The sequence below is a fragment of the Melanerpes formicivorus genome, unplaced genomic scaffold (assembly GCF_026170545.1).
Source record: "Melanerpes formicivorus ecotype bairdi unplaced genomic scaffold, bMelFor1.0.p_v2 SCAF_6, whole genome shotgun sequence".
Taxonomy (NCBI): domain Eukaryota; kingdom Metazoa; phylum Chordata; class Aves; order Piciformes; family Picidae; genus Melanerpes; species Melanerpes formicivorus.
In genome coordinates, this window is record NW_027142358.1 from 31,759,276 (window position 1) to 31,783,108 (window position 23,833).

At 54.1% G+C, this 23,833-nt stretch overlaps 1 protein-coding gene across 2 annotated transcripts in view; it reads right to left on the reverse strand.

The window, feature by feature from the left end:
* Positions 1 to 23,488, reverse strand: part of DNAJB12 (DnaJ heat shock protein family (Hsp40) member B12) — a 32,231-nt gene extending 8,743 nt beyond the window's left edge. For both annotated transcript variants that reach the window (XM_068140353.1, XM_068140352.1), the window contains exons 1-6: positions 23,325 to 23,488; positions 16,399 to 16,573; positions 14,565 to 14,710; positions 9,150 to 9,335; positions 5,604 to 5,683; positions 3,186 to 3,295 (exon numbers count right to left, since the gene is read on the reverse strand). In XM_068140353.1, the coding sequence (XP_067996454.1) occupies positions 3,186 to 3,295; positions 5,604 to 5,683; positions 9,150 to 9,335; positions 14,565 to 14,710; positions 16,399 to 16,573; positions 23,325 to 23,457 (830 nt within the window). In that variant the 5' untranslated portion in view covers positions 23,458 to 23,488. The remainder of the gene's footprint in view (positions 1 to 3,185; positions 3,296 to 5,603; positions 5,684 to 9,149; positions 9,336 to 14,564; positions 14,711 to 16,398; positions 16,574 to 23,324) is intronic.
* Between the last annotated feature and the right edge of the window lie 345 nt (positions 23,489 to 23,833).

A 23,833-nucleotide genomic window follows, 5' to 3' on the forward strand; every position in this document is an offset into this window, starting at 1 on the left:
GGAGACTTGATGGGGTGCTTGGTGCCATGGGTTAGTTGTTTAGGTGGTGTTGGATTGGTTGATGGGTTGGACACGATGATCTTGAAGGTCTCTTCCAACCTGGTCTGGTCTGGTCTATTCTATTCTATTCTATCCTATCCATACTCACTGCATTCCACTGTGGGCTGCAGTTTTTGCTCGTCTTGCAGCTTTCATTTGCTTCCCCCTGAGCGGGTCTGGCAAATCTAACGTCGGAGGGGTGTGGAATTTTCACCCCACCACAAAAACATCTCTTCTTCCCCTTCCTCCTGTGGATTTGCATTTCAGACAGAGCTCCAGCAATCCCAGAGATAGGGACCGGGGCGTGCTTGCAAGCTGGAACGCAGGGCCCGTGCCCAAGCCCTGCTGGATTCACTGGGCACAGCTCCATCTGGAGCCGTGCCCAAAGTTTGCCCATAATAAATACCAGCTGGCTGCTGCAGCAGAAGCAAGCCTGACTCTTAAGCCAGGTACAAACATGAACTCGTCTGGCTCGCCCTTCACTCTGTTTTCAGGGCTGACAGGGGAGATTCAAAGACTCCTGCAGGGTGCAGCAAGGTTCAGCTACTTGGGGACCAGCGGTGGGGAACCAGGTAGGTTGAACGTGACCTAAAGCCTCGCCCAGCATTTATTTTTTGAGACAAAGGCAGTGCCTGCTGGCACAGACAGCACCTGGAAGAAGCTCAGCTTGCTATTTTACCTGTCAAGACAGAGCCCTAAGCTCTCCCAAAGCTCATATTCCTCTTCTGTATAAAGGTGAGCCGTGAAGGCTCCAAAGCATGCTCTCCAGGGAGGGGTATGTAAGCTCACACTGAGCTCCAGCAGCCTGCTGGGCTGTAAAGCATGAAAATAAGGGCAGGACCTGGTGCAAGAAAGCTGCCACTTGAAGTAAGACATGCAATTAAGTCAGGCACATTGGATGAGGTGTTAGGGGAGAGCAGAGTGGCACAGTCATGCCTATAGCCAGAAAGGTCTTCCAGCAGGAAGTGAGGTTTCGGAGGAGATTTAACAACGGCAACAGAGCCACAAATGGTTCTTTAGGCTCTGCCTCTCTCAGCGACAGCTTCACTCTGAAGAAATGGCTTTAAAATCTCTGTGTGCCACTGAAACCTCACCAGGTTCAGAAGCTTCTTCAGAGCTCCATCTCTCTGCTGAACAGCAGCCAAGCACAGCATTTCCTTTCACATCAGGCAGCTGGAGGGGCCTGGCTGCCTGCGCCAGCGAGCGAGCAGCACCGCCTGCTGGCATCCCGCGCCTCTGGTCCCGACCTCACCTCATCTGAGCTGCCTCAGTCACTCAGGAGAGATGACAGAGGGCTGCATCAGCTCATTTACCACTCTTAATCACAGAATCACAGAACTGTCAGGTCTGGAAGGGACCTCAAGGCTCAGCCAGTTCCAATCCCCCTGCCATGCCCAGGGACACCTCACACTCCAGCAGGTTGCTCACAGCCACATCCAGCCTGGCTGCAAACACCTCCAGGCAGGAGGCTTCCACCACCTCCCTGGGCAACCTGTGCCAGGCTCTCACCACCCTCCTGGGGAACAACTTCTTCCTAACATCCAATCTGAATCTACCCATTCCTAGTTTTGCTCCAAACCCTGACTTTGGAAATCAGTTTGCTTGCAGCTCCCTGAGCATGCAGAGAATGGGATGGGATGGGATGGGATGGGATGGGATGGGATGGGATGGGATGGGATGGGATGGGATGGGATAGACCAGGTTGAGAGACACAGCAGAGGGATCCAAGCAGCAGAAAAACACCTGTGGCTCTCTGGTGGGTTGAAAATTCCCCCCCCCAGCATTAATTTTGCCAGACCAGCTCAGCTGGAAGCAAATGGATGTTGCATTTACAAGCAAAACTACAATCTACAATGGAATGCAGGGAAGGTGTACAAAATACCCAGGAGTTAACAATATTTACTGGGATTTACAATGAATGAACAGCACAAGACCCTGCTGGTCAAAGACCAGGGGAAGCTACTAGCTTCTTCCCTGCCTCCCCCTGACCCCCCTGTACAAAAAGGAGAAGAGAAAGGAGCAGAGGGACATTAGAGTTAGCCAAAACAACGCAGCCAAGGTCAAGCAGAAGCAAGTTAGTATCTCTCCAGAGCGAAGAAGCGAGATGAGAAGAGGAGAGATTGTTTTGGCACAACTAGTGTTAGTCCCTTATCTCTTCCTCCACCTCTCCTCCACTGAACATCCTCTCACCTCCCAGACTGCCTCTTCACCAGCAGAAAACAAACTGGGCAACACAGACAATGCTTTATTTTCTAGTCCTAGTATCCACTGCAGAGTCTCCACACTCCTTAGCCTCTCAGAACAGCCCTTAACTGTGCCCTCTTCAAAACCCACTCCATCTTCCCAAGCGCTACCAGCACAGCCTCTATCCCAGACCCAAAAGCTAAGCTGGGTTTCAGAGTGCCTGATGTCAAACCTTGTCCCCTGTGAAACTGAGCAGGGCTCACTGGCTGTAACCAAGTCTTTAAACACACACACAAGGAACTTCCACTCAAAAAAAACCCACACCAAGCTTTTGTCAAGGGTGATGCAAGCAGGCAGAAATCAAGCCTGCTTACCCACGCTTTGCTGGCACTGCAGAGTGCATAACAACAGAGTCATTCCACTGGCCAGCCAAGGGAGCAGAGCTGGGCATTTCCACAGGGTCTGAACTCAGGCAGTTTCACTTTCACATTATGAATGTCTGGCCACAGCTATTTTATGGTAAGCTCAGAGTTCAAGAGCAGGGGATTTCTCTGGGAGTGCCTTTTGCTCTTTTATTCCTTCTTCTCTTCCTCTGCTGTACTAGGCATTAAAGGAGGCCTTCAAGAAGAAGAAATCAATTCTGTGTATGGGATCTCAGTGCTGGGCTACAGTCCCTCAGTAGGACAGACACCCAGCTGTGGGTATGGGCTGCAGAAGGTCCCTGTCAAAGAACATCCTCCCTCCAAGCTTCCCCACATCTTCCATCTCAAGATCTGTTGTGAAGCAGGAGGCTTTCACTGCTGGGCAGGGCATCTGGCAGCAAGAGCAAAGTGTAATGAGATAAGGCACAGGCAAAGGGAGGAAAAGCAGAGAGCCTAGATCCCCACCCCATCACCCACCCTGCCCCCCCAGAACCCAACCCCCCTCCCAGTCAGGTAAGTATTAGAGTGAAGGCTACTAACGGCCTCTGGCTCAAACTGTAGGGTGGGCTGGAGACCATCATCTGGCTGAGAGCAGACACAATGATCAGGATGAGGATAGGCATCAGCTGGACAAACAAGCCAAGGCCACCCTGAGGGAAGAGAAACACACAGTGGAGCATCACCCATAAACTTAGCATCATAAAATCATAGAAGTGTGGAGGTTGGAAGAGACCTTTGAGATCACCAAGTCCAACCACTCACCTAGAGCTCACAGTCCCACCACTGCTGCCAAGCCACTGCCACTCAGCCACCTCCCTCAGCACCACACCCCTGTGTCTTTTAAATACCTCCAGGGATGGGACTCCACCACCTGCCTGGGCAGCCTCTTCCAATGCCTGCAAAGCCTTCCTGTGAAGGAATTTTTCCTAATACCCAACCTTCTACAGGGGATCATAGTATCAGTCAGGGTTGGAAGGGACCACAAGGATCAGCTAGTTTCAACCCCCCTGCCATGGGCAGGGACACCCCACACTACATCAGCCTGGCCAGAGCCTCATCCAGCCTGGGCTTAAACACCTCCAGGGACAGGGCCTCGACCACCTCCCTGGACAACCCATTCCAGGGCTTCACCACTCTCATGGGGAAGAACTCCCTCCTTACATCCAGCCTGTAGCACTCCCCTCCCTCCTTCCCACAGCCCAGCTTTACAAAGGCATTTGGCTTAGGAGGCATCCCAAAATAACTGAGGGGAGTCTGGTAGCCCACAGATCCCTTCCAGAAAGGGCAGCCTGACTCTGAAGGTCCAAAATCCCTGCTGGATGTGACAAGAGTCTTAGCAGGGGAGTCTCATGAGTGGATATCATAGTATCATAGTATCAGTCAGGGTTGGAAGGGACCACAAGGATCATCTAGTTCCAACCCCCCTGCCATGGGCAGGGACACCCCACACTAGATCAGCCTGGCCAGAGCCTCATCCAGCCTGCTCTATCAGAAGTCTGATGCCCATTTTTCTAGAGCCAAGTGGGGTGGTCCTGCTTCTGCCAGCGAGCAGAACTGGCTTTAGGCAGAACCTCCCTTCTTCAGTGTCAGAGCAAAGCAATTTCCCCCCTGCCTCCCCTCCTGAGCTCCCTCTCCAGTCCCAGCAGAGTACACTCTCTCCTTTGAGCTTGAGAAAAGTATACTCAGGAAGTTGCTGTTGTGTGTTTGGCTGGGTTTTAAAGCCAAACCATTCCCAGAGAACAGGACTCTTCAATATTTAACTTAAATAGCAAGTCCCTCATTCTCCTTTCCCTACACCTGAGGGGGTTGGAGTGCTGAAGATAGATTTTCTGTGGTGGGAAAACATTAAAAATAGCTCATATTATAAATGGCTCTCCTTGGTTAATTGAGCATCACAAATTAGAAACAGCCCATCTTCAGTACTGGAAGAAAAGGGAGGATGAGTTCAGGTTGGGAGGAGCCAGGGAGTATCCATCTGGTCTGAAAAGTGGATTTACCTTTTGAAACCAGGGAATCATGGAATGGTTTGGGTTGGAAGGGACCTCCAAAGGTCATCTAGTCCAACCCCCATGCAGTCAGCAGGGACATCCTCAACTAGATCAGGTTGCTCAGAGCCTTGTTGAGCCTGAGCTTGAATGGCTCCAGGGATGGGGCCTCAACCACCTCCCTGGGCAACCTGTTGCAGTGCTCCACCACCCTCCTGGTGCAGAACTTATTCCTAACATCCAATCTAAATCTGCTCTTCTCTAATTTCAAACCACTGCCCCTTGTCCTGTCACTGCAGGCCTTTGTAAACAGTCCCTCTGCAGCCTTCTTGTAACCCCCTGCAGGTACTGGCAGGCTGCTATTAGGTCCCCCCTGGAGCCTTCTCTTCTGTGGGCTGCACAACCCCAGCTCCCTCAGCCTGTCCTCATAGCAGAGGTGTTTCAACCCCCTGATCATTTTCATAACCCTCCTCTGGACCTGCTCCATCAGGTCCATGTCCTTCCTGTGTAATAAAACTCCTTCCTTGGTTAACTGATCATCACAAATTAGAAACAGCCCATCTTCAGTACTGGACTAAAAGGGAGGATGAGTTCAGGTTGGGAGGAGCCAGGGAATATCCATGGGGTCTGAAAAGCAGATTTACCTTTTGAAATCTGAGAATTAGATCAGAGAGGAGATGTTTATTGTGTGCTAACAACAGGAAACACCCCACTGGTGTCATCTCATTTCAAGGCAGCACTGTTTCAAGGCACACAATGGGACAACAGCTAAGAGATCCCTGGGAGAACAACCACCGGTAAATGAAATCCACAGCCTGGGGGAAATGGTGAAGGCTGCAGCTCCTTTCCCACCACTCCAGCTTTCTGTTCAGGGGGGTGCAAACCACCAGGGCTGTTTCACAAGGCAGCCCCACCAACGTGCTTACAAGTCCATGTGTTGAGAAACCCCCCTCAAGACCTGTTCACCACTTACATCACCCTGATGCTCTCGCCTGTCCTGCCTCTGATGGTAGGTGTATCGCATCCTGCCGTTGCTGTAGACGTGAACATTACCTACAGACAAAAGAGAACTGTTAGGCAGGACTCAGGGACCCTCAGGCAGTGCTGGCTGGCCAGGAAGGAACCACAAAAGGTGGCCACCTTCCATGGCAGCCTCCACCAATAAGAAGACAACAGAAAACCACCAAGCTGTGTGCTGATAAACAGGAAAAGTAGCAGTTTCAACTTTCAGTGCTGGCAGCAAGGACTCCATCTGTGGTTTGGATCAGCAAGAACATAAGGAAAATGGAGTCATTAAGGTTAAAAAAGACCTCCAAGATCACCAAGTCCAGCCTCCTACCCAACAGCTCCACAAGCACTAGACCTGTCCCAGAGTGCCACATCTAGCTGTGTCTGAACACCACCCCCTCCCTGGGCAGCCTGTCCCAAAGCCTGACCACCCTTTCAGTGAGGAAATCCTTCCCAATGCCCAACCTAAACCTCCTCTGGCAGAGCCTGAGGACATTTCCTCTTGTCCTGTGTTAGTTACTTAGGAGAAGATGCCAACACTGGCCTCAATCCAACCTTCTTTCAGGTAGCTGTAGAAAGATCTTCTCTCACTCCTCTTTTTCAGGCTAAACAATCCCAGCTCCCTCAGCCTTTCCTCAGCAGCCCTGAATCCCTCAGCAGCTTCATTGCCTTCTCTGTACCCACTCCAGCACCTCAGTGTCTTTCTTATACTGCAGTGCCCCAACTGGACACAGTACTGGAGGTACAGCCTCACTGGTGCTGAGTACAGGGGCACCACCACTTCCCTTTCCCTGCTGGCTGTGGAGACTGTAAGGGACTCCGTGCTGTGCTCACCCTTAGACCAGCACTGCCCTTCCCACCGCTCTCAGCTCAGCCTACTTCCCACAGCCAGAAGCATGCCAGCCAGCTCAGAGCTGGAAGGAGGACAGCACAGCTGCCTGGCAGGGCTGCTTCCAGGCTGGCTGGAGTTTGGATGTCTCAGTGAAATGGTGATTTGACAGAATTGGGCTGCTCCTGAGACCTCTGCATCTGTCCCAGCACATGGTCAGCAGGCCAGATGGCTGGAGGCCCTGACTCAAGCCACTCCATCATGTTGTCCTGACAGAGATGGCTGTAGCTGCAGGGTGAAGCTAAAATGGGCCTCCAGAGGAGGCTGATAGGAGAATTCACAGCAAACAATTCTATTCATCACCTGAAGCCCACATTTACACATGAGCTGTAGAAGCCAGAGCTGAAAAAGGAGCATTCCAAAGGTCTGCTGAGCAGGTCTGTCTGAAGGCAAACCTGGGGGTGGGCACAGGGATCATTTGCAAATTCAGGCTGGAAGTGGCCCAAGGTGCTCCAAACTCCTGCTCAAAGCAGGGTCAGCTGTGTAGAAAGAATATCTACCACAGGCCTCCTTGCTTCTAACACAATTTACTTGAGATTAAACCCAATGACAGCAAAGGAAAAAAAACCCCAAGGTGGTAGCTTTTCCACCTGGAGACAGCTCTTGCATGTTTGACATGTCAAAACTACAGCTGAAAGGGGAGATGGGCTGAGAGAGTCATCCTGAATTCTCTTGGGACAGTGAGGGAATGAGAAAGGGGGGAAAAAAAGAGTCTAGGCTAAAGCAGCAACCTGCTGGTTTTACTGGAGCAGCTTTACCTCCCTGCCAGGCAGAACGTGAATGCTGCAGGAGGCCTCAAGATGCCTCTGCCAAGTACAGTCAGTGTGTTGATTCTTGTGTGTCAGACAGGAAGGAGCTACCAGCTGAAATCTTCCCAACTGCAACAAAAATGCTCATTTTGCCAAGCTGACAGGGGTCAGATCCCCACTGCCAGCCACATGTGAGCAGAGCCAAGACAAGGGAGCCTTCTACACCCGCATCTTTTCAGCCAGCACTGAGCAAGTGAAGGAGCTGCCACTCGGTTCCTTCCTGCTGCCCAAATTTCAAACAGGAGACAGATTCTATCTCCAGCCCAAGAGGTTTGAAACATGCTGCTGAAAGAACATCCTCCCCTTTTTTGTTTTGGCTTTCTTTAATGGGACACAGTGGCAAGAAGGAAGTGGGTGATGACCTCAGAGACTGACTGCTTCAGCTGCGTGACAGAGCAGATACAGATCAAGGCCCAGGCGTGACCACAGCTTGTTCTGATGAGAAGATTTAACTTCTGAACCCACCAGGCAGAAAAAGCCTCCTTCAAAGTAAGATTGCTTTGACCAGTGGCCTTGAAACAAGCCCTGCTTTGTTCTGACATTCATCCCAACCCAACCACAGCTGGTGTTGGCTGCATGCAAACAAGTAACTCCATTTGGGAAGGAGGCCAACGCTCTGATGGCATTACCTGATGGATGCTGAGCTCTCCAAGCACCCCTCTGACCCACTTAGAAAGCCCTTAGTGGTTGGGTTGTGTGTGAAGAACTCTCACTAAACACAGCAATCCTTGCACTACTGCAAAGGTTGCTCTGCCAGAAGGAGTTATAGAATCACAGAATCAGTGTGGTTGGAAAAGTCCTTTAAGATCACAGAATCATAGGCCAGGCCAGAAGGGACCTCCAAACATCATCCAGTCTGACCTCCCTGCAGTCAGCAGGGACATCCCCAACGAGATCAGGCTGCCCAGGGCCTTGTCAAGCCTCATCTTGAGTATCTCCAGGGCTGGGGCCCCAACCACCTTCCTGGGCAACCTGTTCCAGTGTTCCACCACCCTCATGGTAAAGAACTTCTGCCTGACATCCAATCTAGATCTGCCCCTCTCTGGTTTGAAGCCATTGCCCCTTGCCCTGTCACTGCCGGCCTTTGCAAACAGTCTCTCCCCATCCTTCCTGCAGTCCACCTTCAGGTACCGGCAGGCTGCTATTAGGTCTCCCCAGAGCCTTCTCTTCTCCAGGCTGAACACCCCCAGCTCCCTCAGCCTGTCCTTGTAGCAGAGCTGCTCCACCCCCTGATCATTTTTGTGGCCCTCCTCTAGACATGCTGCATCAGGTCTGTGTCCTTCCTATATTGAGGGCCCCAGACCTGCACACAGTACTCCAGGGGAGGTCTCACCAGAGCAGAGCCAAGTGGCAGAATCCCCTCTCTGGATCTGCTGGCAAGGCTGCTGTTGATGCAGCCCAGGATGTGATTGGCCTTCTGGGCTGCAAGCTCACACTTCAGATCCCTGAGTCCAACCATTCTCTACCTCTACCAAGGCTGGTGCTAAACCATGGCCCTCAGCACCACATCTCTGCCTCTTTTTAAGACCTTCAGGGATGGAGATCCAACCACCTCCTTGGGGAGCCTGCTTCAGCGTTTGAGAAGTGAGGAAGTTTCTTCTAATGTCCAACCTAAACCTCCCTGGGTGCAACCCGAGGCTGTTTCCTCTCATCCTGTCACTTGTTCCTTGGGAGAAGAGACCAAATCCCACCTGGCTCCAACTTCCCTTCAGGAAGCTGAGGAGAGTGAGGTCTCCCCCCACCCCCTCAGCCTCCCCTTCCCCAGCCCCAGCCCGGGTCCTTATGCCAGCGATTTGAAGTGGAAGATGCTTACTAGAGGGAAAACCACCACCAAAAAACATGTTGAAGAGGTCCTCAGGTGAGATGTCCGCCTCGAAGCCGCGGTGGAAATCCGAGTGGCTGTGTCCATGGCGAGCAGGGTTGAGTTTCTCATCCCCAAACTGGTCATACTGCTTCCTCTTCTCCGGGTTGCTCAACACCGCGTACGCGTTGCCGATGGCTGCGAGACCCACAATAAGGAAGCAATTAGCTTCTGCCTGCTGTACAGAGCACACAGACTGCCTCCCTGCAGACTGCCAGCACCTGCCCTGCTCGTTACACAAACAAGGTTCTCAGCTCCCCACCTCCTCCAGCAGGCTGCCTGCTGTGCCTCTCTAGCAGACACGGCCAGGAGGAAACCACGCTCAGGGGAAAAGGCCTTCGTTAGTTCAAATGAAGAAGTTATGACATAGAATGGGAAGTTACGACATAGAATGACTCCAAAGGTCACCTAGTCCAACCCCCATTCAGTCAGCAGGGCCATCCTGCACTACATCAGGTTGCTCAGAGCCTTGTCCAGCCCCACCTTGAGTATCTCCAGGGATGGAGCCTCAGCCTTGCAGTGTTCCACCACCCTCGTGGTGCAGAACTTGTTCCTAACATCCAATCTAAATCTGCTCTTCTCCAATATCAAACCACTGCCCCTTGTCCTGTCACTGCAGGCCTTTGGAAACAGTCCTTCTTGTAGCCCCCTTCAGGCTGCTATTAGGTCCCCCCAGAGCATTCTCTTCTCATACATGGCTGGTATGAATTTGGTCTCCAGAGAAACCCTCTCAGATGAACACAACTCTGAACTGGGAAGGCAATACAGGTAGGAGAGCAGCTGCCTGTTTCACCTCATTCAATCTGTTACTCCTTTTGAACAACTAATGCTTAAATCATAGAATTGTTTCAGTGGGAAAAGGCCTTTTAAACACCACTGAGTCCACCAAATCCTTCAGCTGCAAGGAAGGGTGTAGGAAAGCAGGATTTTAGCGGGCAAGTTTAATGCCAGAGCGGCAGCGAGGGGATTCAGCATCACAGCCTAGAACCAGAGCTGCAAAGAATTTAAACACTGAGCCCTGAGAGTAAGACCAGATGACTGAAAGAGACTTTCAAACCTCCCAGAACAGCTGATGAGGAAATGCTGGCTGGAAGCTGTGCCTGTCAGCTATGGATCCCAGGATGGCCAGGAGTAAGATGCATAATTACAAGGGCTGTTAAGCAGGGATGGTGGAAATGTACTGGGACTCAGCCCCCACCAGTTCCCCAGGCCACTCTCCTTCCAACCTCAGCACATTTGAAGCTTTCTAGCAGGAAGCCTGCCTGCCACCCCCTCCTGTTTCTGTACCTGTCTCCCTGCACGTTCCAGCTGATCACATCCCTCTGTACCAACCACCCCCAGAGCCTCCCTGTGAGACTGCAGAGCTTCTCTGCTCCCTGTGGTGCACAGAGGCAAAGCCGCTGCTGGCAGTGGTGGCCTGGTGCCTGAGGCAGGAGCAGGAGTGATAGACAAGGGAGATACATGAGCCTTTGGAGGAGATGAACTCCAGGATTCAACATTTCCCCCAGGGTTGGATCAGGGTGCATGGTTTGTTCTTGGACTAGAGATGTGAAGAGTGGGGGATGGGATCTTACAGAACACAGAATGGTTTGGGTTGAAAGGGGCCTCAAAGATCACAGAATCACAGAACCAGCCAGGTTGGAAAAGACCTCAGAGATCATCATGTCCAACCTATCACCTAACACCACCTGACAACTAAACCATGGCTCCAAGTGCCACATCCAAGCCTTTTTTGAACACCTCCAGGGCTGGTGACTCCACCACCTCCCTGGGCAGCACATTCCAAAGGGCAATTACTCTCTCAGCAAAGAACTTTCTCCTCACCTCCAGCCTAAACTTCCCCTGGCACAGCTTGAGACTGTGTCCTCTTGTTCTGCTGCTGATTGCCTGGGAGAAGAGACCAACCCCCACCTGGCTACAGCCTCCCTTCAGGGAGTTGTAGAGAGCAATGAGGTCTCCCCTGAGCCTCCTCTTCTCCAGGCTAAGCAACCCCAGCTCCCTCAGCCTCTCCTCCCAGGGCTGTGCTCCAGACCCTTCCCCAGCTTTGTTGCCCTTCTCTGGACAGGTTCAAGTATCCCAGAACTGGAGACAGTACTCAAGGTGTGGCCTAACCAGAGCTGAGTATAAGGGAAGAATGACCTCCCTGCTCCTGCTGGCCACACTGCTCCTGATACATGCCAGGAAATCATGGTAGAAGCCTCATCCCTGGAGGTGTTTGCAGCCAGGCTGGATGTGGCTGTGAGCAACCTGCTGCAGTGTGAGGTGTCCCTGGGCATGGCAGGGGGGTTGGAACTGGCTGATCCTTGAGGTCCCTTCCAACCATAACAATTCTATGATTCTATGATGTAATTCCAAGCCCCCTGCCACGGGCAGGGACACCTTCTACTAGACCAGACTGTTCAAGGCCTCATCCAACTGGGCCCTGAACACCTATAGAGAAGGGCCATTCACAGCCTCCCTGGGCAACCTGTTCCAGCATCTCACCACCCTGGAAGAGGTTGTCAGTATGCTCACTCTCCTTCTTGGTTATAATTAGTGCACACAGAGCAAACACTTCTTGTCATCCAGCTTCCTTGCCTGCTTGGAGAAGTGTCCCTCAAGCACATCAGCTTGCTCTTTCAAACTGTGGGGCTCAGCAATGAAACTGGAGCTGCTCAGGGCTGCCTGCCTGCCTGCTGACAAAGTCCAAAAAGCACCTCACTCCAAATCGAGGCTTCAGCCCAGAACAAACCAGGCTCAACTCTTCTCCCAGTGTCAGCCAAAGGCAGTGAGGTAAATCTAATTCATTGATAGACTGGTTTAGGTTGGGAGGGCCCTTAAAGATCAGCTAGTTCCAAACCCCCTGCCATGGGCAGGGACACCTCCCACTAGCCCAGGTTGCTCAAGGCCTCATGCAACCCGGCCTTGAACACCTCCAGAGAGAGGCCATCTACCTCCTCCCTAGGCAAGCTGTTCCAGTGCCTCATCTGCCACAAGCCAGACTGCAGCCAGCTGTAGCTGCACACTGAGACAAGGTCTCAGGACAGCCCACACTTTATCAGCTGTCTCTGGGGAGATGAATGCCAAGACTTTGGCTAACACATCATCCTTAAGAGAAAAATTAACTCAAATCCCCCTGGCAGTGCACATTTCCCCCTTCCCCCTCTGGGACCACACAGCTGGACTTCAGTGAGCCCTGCAGAGGAGGAGCTCCCTCAGCTTGGGGGCTGAAGGAGGGGAGATGCAAGGAGGCAAGGCTTGGGGGAGAGATAACGTGAGAGCAGATAGCTCTGCGGCAGAGGATAAAGGGCACCTTGCTTAACGCACGACTTCTGGCACGTACCCCTTGTCAAAGCCCTTGGCAAACATCATGACTCGAGATTAGAGGTGAGGAAACCTGCCTTTGGTGAGGAGTGAAGGCTGAACTACTGAGCAGAGGCTTTCTGCAGACCTCTGCAGACGCTTGCCCTTTCATCTGGCCCCCACGCTAAACCAGGCTCCCCCCCGAGCAGCTGGGGGCAGCTCGTTACCCGCTGGCTGCAACACACTTGCTGCTTGTGGATTTAAGTCTGAAAAGGCTTGAGCAAACCTTAACATCAGACTTTTACTGCTGAATGTCTACTAGAAGCTTACCCAAATACTCTTATCAATAGGCTGACCCCAGGTTAGCCTTGCTCCCTGCTCCAGCAGAAGTTTTGTGCATCTCAACACAATCACAGAGCACCAGGGGCTGGAAGGGACCTCCAAAGAGCATCCAGTCCAACCCCCTCTGCCAGAGCAGCATCACCTGCTGCTCACTCCCATGATGGCCAGAACCACACCATCAAACCACTGACACTTCTACCAAACCACTGAAACTAAACACTTACACAGCTTTAAGACCAGGAAACCAGGGCTGTACAACCCACAAGCTCTGCCTTCAGCTTGACCACAACAATCAAACTGCCACAGCTTGCAGAGCACCACTGCACAGAATCCCTGAGTGGCAGGGGGTGGAAGGGACCTCTGCAGATCACCCAGTCCAACCCCCCCTGCTAAAGCAGGGCCACTCCCAGCAGGGTGCCCAGAAGCACAATGTCCAGGAGGGTTTGCAATCTCACCAGAGGAGAAGATGCCACAACCTCTCTGGGCAGCCTGCTCCAGGGCTCCAGCACCTTCACAGCAAACAATTTTCTCCTCCTGTTCAGGTGGAACCTCCTGGGTTCCACTTTGTGCCTGTTGCCCCTTGTCCTGTCACTGGCTACCACTGCAAAGAGTCTGGCCCCATCCTCTTGCCCCCCACCCTTTAGTTACTGATCAGCATTGATCAGATCCCCTCTCAGGCTGCTCTTCTCCAGGCTCAGCAGCCCCAGGGCACTCAGCCTTTCCTCCTCACAGAGATGCTCCAGGCCCCTCAGCACCTTTGTGGCCTTCCACTGGACCTTTTCCAGTATTTTCCTGCCTCTCTTGAACTGGAGAGTCCAGTACTCCAGATGTGGCCTCACTAGGGCAGAGCAGAGGGAAAGAGAACCCCCCATGACCTGCTGGCCACACTCTAGTTCCAAGCATTATGTTCCAAGCAACAGCATTTCTCTTGCACAATGACTCCAGTTTTAAGGCATCTCATTCCCCAGGAAACACCCCTGCTGCATGTGTGGAGAGGCCCAGAACTCCAGCTCCTGGGTACCACTTTTGAGTTCTGGATGGGCTCAGTTGTACAGCTGGTGCAGTCCTGCACTAGAAATCGTCACCTAAGCTTTCTCTCCACCAATTCCACCAGCAGACTTCTGCAAGAGTCAGGTGCTGAGCCCTTGCTTAGCAACCTGAAGGCTGCCTGAAATGCTCAGTGAGTGGAAGAGTCTGAGTACCACTTCTGAAGAGGAAGTTTCCTGTCATTGGGCCTGCTCAACAATGTTTCTCTCAAGGGATTCATGAACCCAGTGGCTGCCACTGGTGCTGGACACCTCACTGGGTCTCTGTTGGATTTGTCAGTAGACAGGAGTGCACCCCAGCACCTGTGCTGGATGGCTTCAGGACATGGAGCTTCTCCCTGCTAGGTGAATGCTCCTGAATTCAGAAACAAAGAGGATGGTTAACATCCCAAGGGAATTTCCTCCTGAGCAGCGTGGTGGGAGGTTGAGCTGACACACAGGAAGGGCTGCTAGGAGAAATGGAAGGAAGGCAGCTTCTCCTTGTCCAGCTGGCAGAGCTGAACCCTACCTGTGTTTATTACCTTAAGCTTATGCTTTGTGCATGACACAACAAGCTCAGGAGAGGTTCAGCTTTACACAGAGCTTTGTTTCACCCTACATGACTCAGTGAGGTTGTTTTTAAGAGTCACTGCCAGGCCAGCTCAGCACCATCACCTGACAGCTGTGGGCAAATCACCAGGCTGCAACTGTTCCTTACCTTTGAATGCCTCTGTAGCCCCTGGTGCGTGGTTCTTATCTGGGTGGAACTTCAGCGCCAGCTTCCGGTAAGCCTTTTTCAGGTCCTCGTCAGAAGCTTCTCTGTTTACTCCCAGAATTTCATAGTAATCTTTGCATTGCTTTACCCTGCCAGTAGAGAGAGAGAGAGGTGACAAGACAGCTCAGTTCCAGCTGTGAGAACCAACCACTCTGTGCCGAGTGAGCTCTGAGACACCCGGCACGTCGCAGTTTGGCTCGGCGCTGCTGGGTGAACTCTGCTTCACCTGGCTCTAAGGCCTCTGGGGGTGACCCAGTTGTGGTCACAGCCTGGCTCCTGCTGTGCCAGCACTACCAGCACACAAACATCCTGACAGAACCAGTTGAGCCAGTGGAGGCAGAAGGGCCTCTCTACAGAGAACGATACCACCCCCAGAGGAACGTGATGGAGCTTCAGATTCATCAGGCTCACGTTTTGGAGGTTCTTTGGGAGGGACTGCAAAGGGCAGGTCAGGATCTGGAGGCCAGCTGGGCTTCCTTCCCCTGCTGTCTCCTCAGATTTAGTAAATTCACAGCCCTAAAACCAACCTTCCCTCTCCCTGTCTCCTCAGATTCAGTTAATTCACAGCCCTAAAAACAACATCAGCTGAATTCTAGAGGAAGAAAGAAGGAGCTGCCCAGGCCTGGGTGCACAGCCCAGCTCTTCCTCGGTACACTCACAGCCCAGCAATGGTTTCTCCTCTTCACATGACCTGGATGAGGCAGCAGGCTGGGTTTGTGGAGGGATGGATGATGTAACAAGGCCATTTAGCCAGAACAGCTCTTGCACAGCTCCAGATGGTGCCCACAACCTTACACAAAGTTTACCAAGTGACTGTGCTGCAGTTTCAGTCCTTCAGTTTCCAGTATTGCAAAATGGTAGAAAGCAATAACAACCACCTTGAAACAGGGCTTGGGAAACAGGTGGCTGGAGAAACATATCCTGGGGCTTGCCAGCAGGAGCTTCAGAAGGATATCTAACAAAGTAAAGTGTCCTGCAGTAGACTTAGAATCATAGAATGGTCAGGGTTGGAAGGGACCTCAAGGCTCAGCCAGTTCCAACCCCCTTGCCATGGGCAGGGACACCTCACACTGCAGCAGGTTGCTCACAGCCACATCCAGCCTGGCTGCAAACACCTCCAGGCAGGAGGCTTCCACCACCTCCATGGGCAACCTGTGCCAGGCTTTCACCACCCTCATGGGGAACAACTTCTTCCTTCCTAACATCCAATCTGAACCTCCCCACTTCCAGTTCTGCTCCATTCCCCCTAATCCTATCACTACCTGGCACCCTAAAAGGTCCCTCACCAGCTTTCTTGTAGGCCCCCCCTCTGTTCTGTAGGGCTCTAAGAGAGACCACAAGCAGAATATCCTGAGGAGAGAGGAAGAAGGCTATGCCCTAGTCACTTGCTGCCAGGCCACATCTTAGAGCAGGAGGACTGCAGATGGGATCTGAGGAGCACAGGGAATTTTCCACAGCACTGCTGAATAATGCTAACCCAAATGCTAACGTGCAGCCTGTGAGGTGAATGCATCCAGAATGCCTCTTTGGCCCTCAGCCAGGGAGAGGCCTGCATGCCTGCAGCACTAGCCCTTGTTGCATGCCTTTGGGGGGAAAAAAACCTCATCCTTTGTAGACCCAACCCTGCTGGAACTATAAATCTTCCCAGCTAGGCTTTTAACACCCAGCCAGCTAAAACTCACTCACTGTGCTTCAAACCTTTGTAAGCCTGTAAAGAGCAGAGCAGTGCCATGTGATAAAGGCTGGGGGTTGGAGCCCTGGAGAGCTGTGCACACACCTCTTCACTGCATCCACCTGGTCCTGAGTGTAGCCCTTGGGGGCCTCCCCCCCAGCCTCTCCGTTGGCCGACGGGAAGTCTCCGCTCCTCTTCTTGAACTGCGGGTTCGTGGACTCCTTGGGGTGGGGCTGGCCATTGGCTGACTGCTCACTCTTGTTGAGGGATTCAAGCAGAACTGCAATCAGAGAAAGATGGGAAGAGAAGTTAAGAGACTGCTAAGCTCCATCTGCTCCTCCAACTCTCCTGTGAAGAGACCCCAGTCCATCTCTGCCACAGCCCCAAGACCCCCACCCTTTGTCAGACAACCTTTTCACCCAAGGCACCCGTAAGCTCCGGCTGCATCTTGCCCAGCTGTAAGGGCTACTGCTCCAGATATTGCCTAACCTCCACAGCCTCAAGCTGCAGCAGCAGAGGTTTAGCTTGGGCATTAGGAGAAATGTCTTCCCTGAAAGTGTTGTCAAGCCCTGGACCAGGCTGTCCAGGAAAGCGGTGGAGTGACCATCCCCGGAGGGCTTTAAAAGCCATGGAGATGTGGTGGTGCTGCTGCACACAGTTTAGAGTAGTTCAGGGTGGACTTGGCTATGCAGGGTTAACAGTGGAACTTTATAACCTTAAAGGCTCCTTCCAACCAAACTGACTCTATGGTTCTATGATTCCACCAAAGCCCCAGGCCCGAGAGCCACAGCAGATCACCAAAGTGGAACATCCCTGCCCTCTCCTGTTGTGTGTGTGTGTGTCCATGTCCCTCCTTAAGAGCAAAGCACTTCCACACTTGTTCTCTAGCACATTCTAAAGCATTTTCCTCCTCTTTATCTGCCTTGGAGAGTCTTCTGTGCTGGGTAAATTCTGTGGCAATGCCCTATCTTTAGTGAGCCCAGGAGAGCACAGGGTGGGCTGCCAGTCCCACGGGGACGCTCCCCTGTCGGGGCCAGGGAGCTGCAGCGCTCAGAGCCGGCAGCACGCAGGACCTGCACCACATGAGGCAGAGGGGAGCTTTGTTCTCCTCTGCTGTCTCACCTCCCTGTTCCACGCCTGAGGAGGCAGCTGTGAAAACCACTTCCTCCCTCAGTTAAAGAGTATCAATGGCATTAATTCAGTTTTCCTCAAGCAGGGTGTGCATGTCTGCTGGCTGAACTGCTGTGGACTATCACCTCCTCCTCACAAGGCTCAGATGCTGTCCCTCACCCCAGAGGGGACCAATATTCAGGCCTTGCCTAACTGCACAGGGGGTGGCACTGTGAAACCAAGTCAGGCTCCTCCAAGCATCTTTCCATCAGCTCTTCCAGGTCAGGTTGGATGGGACTTTGAGCAACCTGGTCTAGTGGTCACAGAATCACAGAATATTAGGGGTTGGAAGGGACCTGGAAAGCTCATCCAGTCCAACCCCCCTGCCAGAGCAGGGTCACCTACAGCAGGTCACACAGGAACACATCCAGGCAGGCCTCGAATGTCTCCAGAGAGTGAGACTCCACCACCCCCCTGGGCAGCCTGCTCCAGGGCTCTGTCACCCTCACAGGAAAAAATTCCTCCTCCTGGTTCTGTGGAACTTCCTCTGCCTCAACTTCCACCCAGTGCCCCTTGTGCTGGCATTGGGCATCACCCAGCAGAGCCTGGCTCCAGCCTCTGGGCACTCACCCTGCACATGTTTGTCAGCAGGAATGAGGTCACCTCTATCACACAGTATCACAGTATGGCCAAGGTTGGAAGAGACCTCGAGGATCATCGGGTCCAAGCTGTCACCACAGACCTCATGACTAGACCATGGCACCAAGTGCCACATCCAATCCCCTCTTGAACACCTCCAGGGATGGGGACTCCACCACCTCCCTGGGCAGCACATTCCAATGGCTAACAACTCTCTCAGTGAAGAACTTTCTCCTCACCTCCAGCCTAAACTTCCCCTGGCACAGCTCTCAGGCTCCTTCTCTCCAAGCTCCAGAGCCCTCAGCTCCCTCAGGCTCTCCCCATAAGGAAGATGTTCCACTCCCCTCATCATTTTTATGGCACTGTGTTGCACTCTTTCAAGCAGTTCCCTGAGGTCCTTCTTGAACTGGAGACAACATTCCAGATGCAGTCTCTGCTCACAGATTCACAGGATGGTTTCTGTTGGAAGGGACCTTTAAGACCATCTAGTTCCACCCTCCCTCCCATGGGCAGGGACACCTCCCATGGGCAGGGACACCTCCCATGGGCAGGGACACCTTCCACTAGCCCAGGCTGCTCAAGGCCTCATCCAGCCTCACCTCCAGGGAGGGGGCATCCACATCCTCCCTGGGCAACCTGTTCCAGTGTCTCACAACCACTGCTCACTGCAGTGGGGTTGGACTGGATGATTTTCAAGGTCCCTTCCAACTTCAAGCATTCTAGGATTGGCTCATTTCCCTGCCAGCTGGCCAGCAATGTCCTTTTAAACTATTCTTGCCTTTTTTAACTCAGTATCAGACCACTCTCTTCACACCTGGAGTGCCTGGAGTTTCTATCTGGCACACCCAGGTGAGAGAACAGGGAGAGGAAACCCAATTACAACCAGATAACCTTACTGACAGTAACTTGATGAGCTTGCAGCCCTTTTATCCAGAGCCTAGAACCAAGGAGGCCACTTCATCTCCCCCTGCAAACTGCACACTGCAGACCTTGCACTATGGGGGAGTGTGTGTGTGTTGCATTCTTTGCAAGCACAAACAAGGCTTGCAGGCCAAGATATCCTATCTGTCCCACAGAGATTGGAGGGGCAAAAACCCCCAAAGCCTCTGGGTAATCCCACAGCCAACCCAGGCAATAGTTATGGGGTGAGGGAGAAGAATGACAGGGGGCTAGTGAGGCCTGGGAGAGGTTTGGAGCTTGGGGGCTTCATGGATTTCGGCTTTCAGGACAAGAAAAAATTCCTTTCCTCACTCATATTTACACCACTAAAGCATTCACTAAATTATAGTCTTGGCTCTTCCTCCCCAAGCTGCAGCACACCCCCCAGACACTTATAAACCTCACCTCCTGAGGCTGTCCCTCTCTTCCTACCCCACTCCTGCTGGCTTGGGCTCAGCTCCCTACAGCTTGCCATGAGGTTTTTTCGGCAGCAAGGTTCTTCAAGCCAGCTGCAGAAGTCCACACATGGCCACAGCTCCTATGTGCTTTGCTCCACAGCCCTCACCCCAAAGCCACACTGATCCTCTGTGCACTCACAGCACAGTGCAAACTCATGTGCTACTGAACACAGAGACTGCTGAATGAGTTGCCAGTTTTGCCAGCTCAGCTCCCCAGCCAGGCCATGTGCTCTGGATCCCTTTTTCCTCTCTTATTAGCCAACAATTGTTCAACTTCTGCTAATTTTTCCACAGCTCCTGCTTCAGGGCAGCCAGTGGGAGCCTGCCTGCAGCAGCATGCCCAGCTGTGTTTACAGAGGGGAAGATTTCTTTTTGCTGAAATCCCCTTGCAAAACCCTTTGCTGACCCTGTGACGACACCTGCAGGACCCAGCCAGGGGCAGAGCCTGCAGCCGGGCAAGGTCCACGGGGCGGGGGGTTGCCAAACCTGATGTAACCCAGGAGGAAGAGACTCCCCAGGGGGTACACACCAGCCACACAAAGACTCAGGGGCCAGCCTTGCAACTGTGGGGGTGTCAGCAACGTTTCCCAACCACAGACTCAAGGTGCAAGGGTGGGCAGCTGACAGGACGCCCTGGAGGGCGGCTGGGATGTGAAACTTGTACCAGCAGCTTGGCTGGGTCTGGCCACCAACCAGCACGCTGCTCACTTCCACTCACCTGCCCTGCTGACCCCCTTCCCTCTGCTCTCCTCCCCTGTGCTCCAGTTCTCACACAGCACACCTCTGTGGAGAAGGACCTGAAGGCCAATGGGATCCTGGGGGGGCATTAAGAGGAGTGTGTCCTGCAGACCCAGGGAGGTTCTCCTTCCGCTCTACTCTGCCCTGGTGAGACCTCACCTGGAATATTGCATCCAGTTTTGGGCTCCCCAGTTCAGGAGGGAAAAGGATCTGCTGCAAAGAGTCCAATGGGGGGGGGGCTACAAGGATGCTGCAGGGACTGGAGCACTGCCCTGTGAGGAGAGGCTGAGAGCCCTGGGGCTGTTCAGCCTGGGGAAGAGAAGTCTAAGGGGGTATTTAGTAAATGTTTATCAATATCTGAGGGCTGGGGGTCAGGAGGGAGGGCACAGGCTCTGCTCAGCTGCACCCTGGGATAGGACAAGGGACAATGGATAGGAACTACAGCACAGGAGGTTCCACCTCAGCATGAGGAGAAACTTCAGCACTGTGAGGGTCACAGAGCCCTGGAGCAGGCTGCCCAGAGAGGTTGTGGAGTCTCCTTCTCTGGAGCCTTTCCAGCCCCATCTGGATGTGTTCCTGTGTGGCCTGAGCTAGATTCTACAGCCCTGCTCTGGCATGGGGGTTGGACTTGATGATCTCTGGAGGTCCCTTCCAACCCCTAACATCCTGTGATCCCCCACTCTGTGTTCTGGCTGAGCCAGGCCACAGCAAATGTGATGCTTTACATCACAAACTGCTGCTTGCTGTCACTTTTCCCACCCAGTACTCCATCAACAGTAGAAACTCTGAACAGGAAGGAAAAACCCACACACCACACAGAGGTGAGTATGTGGTATCTGAGGAAAGGGGAAGAGGCCTCCTACAACCAAAGAGAGGACTGCAGGAAGCCTTGAGCTCTGCACAGGATGGAGAGGGTTGGACAAGCTGCAAACTACAGCCAAAAAATCAAAACTCAGCTAAAGGTCTGTCAAGTGTGTGTGTGTGTGTGTAATAATCTACAGCTCTTTGTATAACACACAGAAAGGTGTTTGGCTGACTGCACCAACCACTTGCCAGCTGCTTGTTTGGTGTGACACAGAATCATTAACGCTGGAAAAGACTTCTAAGGTCATCAAGTCCAACACCCCCATGGCCACTAGACCACGTCCCAAAGTGCCACACCTGCTTGAGAGTTTTATTTGTGTGACATGTCAACCATCTATGCCACAAAGGTTCCAGGAAAGGAGATCATTCCCCCCAAATCCACAAAACTGGTAGAAGATCTTCCAAGAGGGAAGGAATTTATGTGTGCTGATAGCACAGAGTCCAACAGGATGGCATTCAACAAGTCCAAGTGCCAGGTGCTGCACTTTGGCCACAGCAACCCCATGCAGAGCTACAGGCTGGGGGCAGAGTGGCTGAGAGCTGCCAAACAGAGAGGGACCTGGGGGTGCTGATTGACAGCCACCTAAACATGAGCCAGCAGTGTGCCCAGGGGGCCAAGAAGGCCAAAGGCATCCTGGCCTGCATCAGGAACAGTGTGGCCAGCAGGAGCAGGGAGGTCATTGTGCCCCTGGACTCTGCATTGGTTAGGCCACACCTTGAGTCCTGTGTCCAGTTCTGGGCCCCTCAGTTTAAGAAGGACATTGAGACACTGGAAGGTGTCCAGGGAAGGGCAAGGAGGCTGGGGAGAGGCCTTGAGCACAGCCCTGTGAGGAGACGCTGAGGGAGCTGGGGTTGCTTAGCCTGGAGAAGAGGAGGCTCAGGGGAGACCCCATTGCTCTCTACAACTACCTGAAGGGAGGTTGTATCCAGGTGGGGGTTGGTCTCTTCTCTCTAGCACCAGAACAAGAGGACACAGTCTCAAGCTGTGCCAGGGGAGGTTTAGGCTGGAGGTGAGGAGAAAGTTCTTCCTAGAGAGAGTTGTTAGCCATTGGAATGTGCTGCCCAGGGAGGTGGTGGAGTCCCCATCCCTGGAGGTGTTCAAGAGAGGACTGGATGTGGCACTTGGTGCCATGGTCTAGTCATGAGGTCTGTGGTGACAGGTTGGACTTGATGATCTTTGAGGTCTCTTCCAACCTTGGTGATACTCTGATAGTGTGATATGAACTGCAGGAGGTGAGCTGTGGCAATCAGTGGGAGTGCACACGTGAGGAGCCAATGCCTGCCGAGGGGAATGGCCAGGGGAAAGCAGCACAGGCTGGAGTGGGGCAGCTCAAATAAAGTCTGCCTGCAAACTGTGTGGAACCGCTGCCCGCTGGGCTGAGCTGCTGGGGAGGGCATTTTGCAGTCATGCCCTGGCCCAAGGTGCTTGCACCTCTGTAGGAGGGACCCAGCTGTAGGACAGCCCAAATGCCAGGACAGGAGGAGAGCAGAGCAGGAGATAGGGAGGGGAGAGAAGGGAGATGTAGAGGGAGAGAAAGGGAAGGTAAGTGGGACAGGCAGAGGGAAATATGGGTGCCAAGAGAGGTTGTGGAGTCTCCTTCTCTGGACACTTCCAAGACCTGTATGGATGCTTTCCTGTGTGACCTGCCCTAGGTGATCCTGCTCTGGCAGGGGGGTTGGACTCGATCTCCAGAGGTCCCTTCCAATCCCTCACATTCTGTGATTCTACGACGGGGGAGAGGCAAGGGACGGGCGAGAGGCAGAGATCAAGCAGCCCCACAGAGCACTCGGGCTTGCCAAGCTCCTCTCCTCCCCACTGGGCCTCGATGCTCCCAGGGGCAGCCGCTGCCCGCTGGCGGGGCAGGGGCAGGGCAGCAGCGACGATTTCGAGGTGCCAAAGCCCTCGCCCCCCCCGCGCACCCTGCCCCTCTGCCTCCTGGCGTCCCCGCGCCCGCCCCGCTGAACGCACATGGCCGCACCTCGGGGCCAGCGGACGCGGCCCGGCGGTAGGTTGCTCCAAGGGGCGCCAGGCAGCGGCCCCGTCCCCGCGGGCAGCCCGAGGTCGGGCCCCAGAGCGGGGCAGCCCCCGGTGGCGGCGGGGCCGTGCCCCCGTCCCCCGCGGACTCGCGTACCCGGCGGGCCCCGCGGCGCGCAGGCCGCAGGCGCGGCGGGGGTCAGAGGTCAGGCGGCGGCGGCAGCGCAGGCCCCGGGCCCCCCCCACCTCCCTCCCCCGGCTCTCCCGCTCCGGACCCGTTCCTCCCACCCCCCTCGCCCGATGCTCACCGCGGACCCGTGGCGAGGGGTACAAGCGCTGCGCCTTCTCCAGGAAGCGGCGAGCCTTGTCGGGCTGGTTGGCCTTGGCGGCGGCCAGCGCAATGCCGATGCACCGCTCCGCCTCGTCCCTGTTCGACTCCATGGCGGCGGCGGCGGCGGCGGCCGGGAGGGCGGGGAAGGGGGGGGGCGTGGGAGGGGGGGAACGGAGGGGCGGGGCGGCGCGCGGCCTGATGGCGTCACGGGAGGGCAGCCCGCGGCCTGAGGCGGGGCGGCGGCGCGCGGGGCTGGGCGGCCGCGGGCTCAGCGCCTCCGCGGGGCGGCGGCAAAGCGGCCAAGCGTCCTGAGCGCCTCCGCGGGGCGGCGGCAAAGAGGCCAAGCGTCCTGGGCTGCTGCCGCCGGGCCGCGGGCTCAGCGCCTCCCTCCGCGGGGAGGCGGCAAAGCGGCCAAGCGTCCTGAGCGCCTCCGCGGGGAGGCGGCCAAGCGGCCAAGCATCCTGGGCTGCTGCCGCCGGGCCGCGG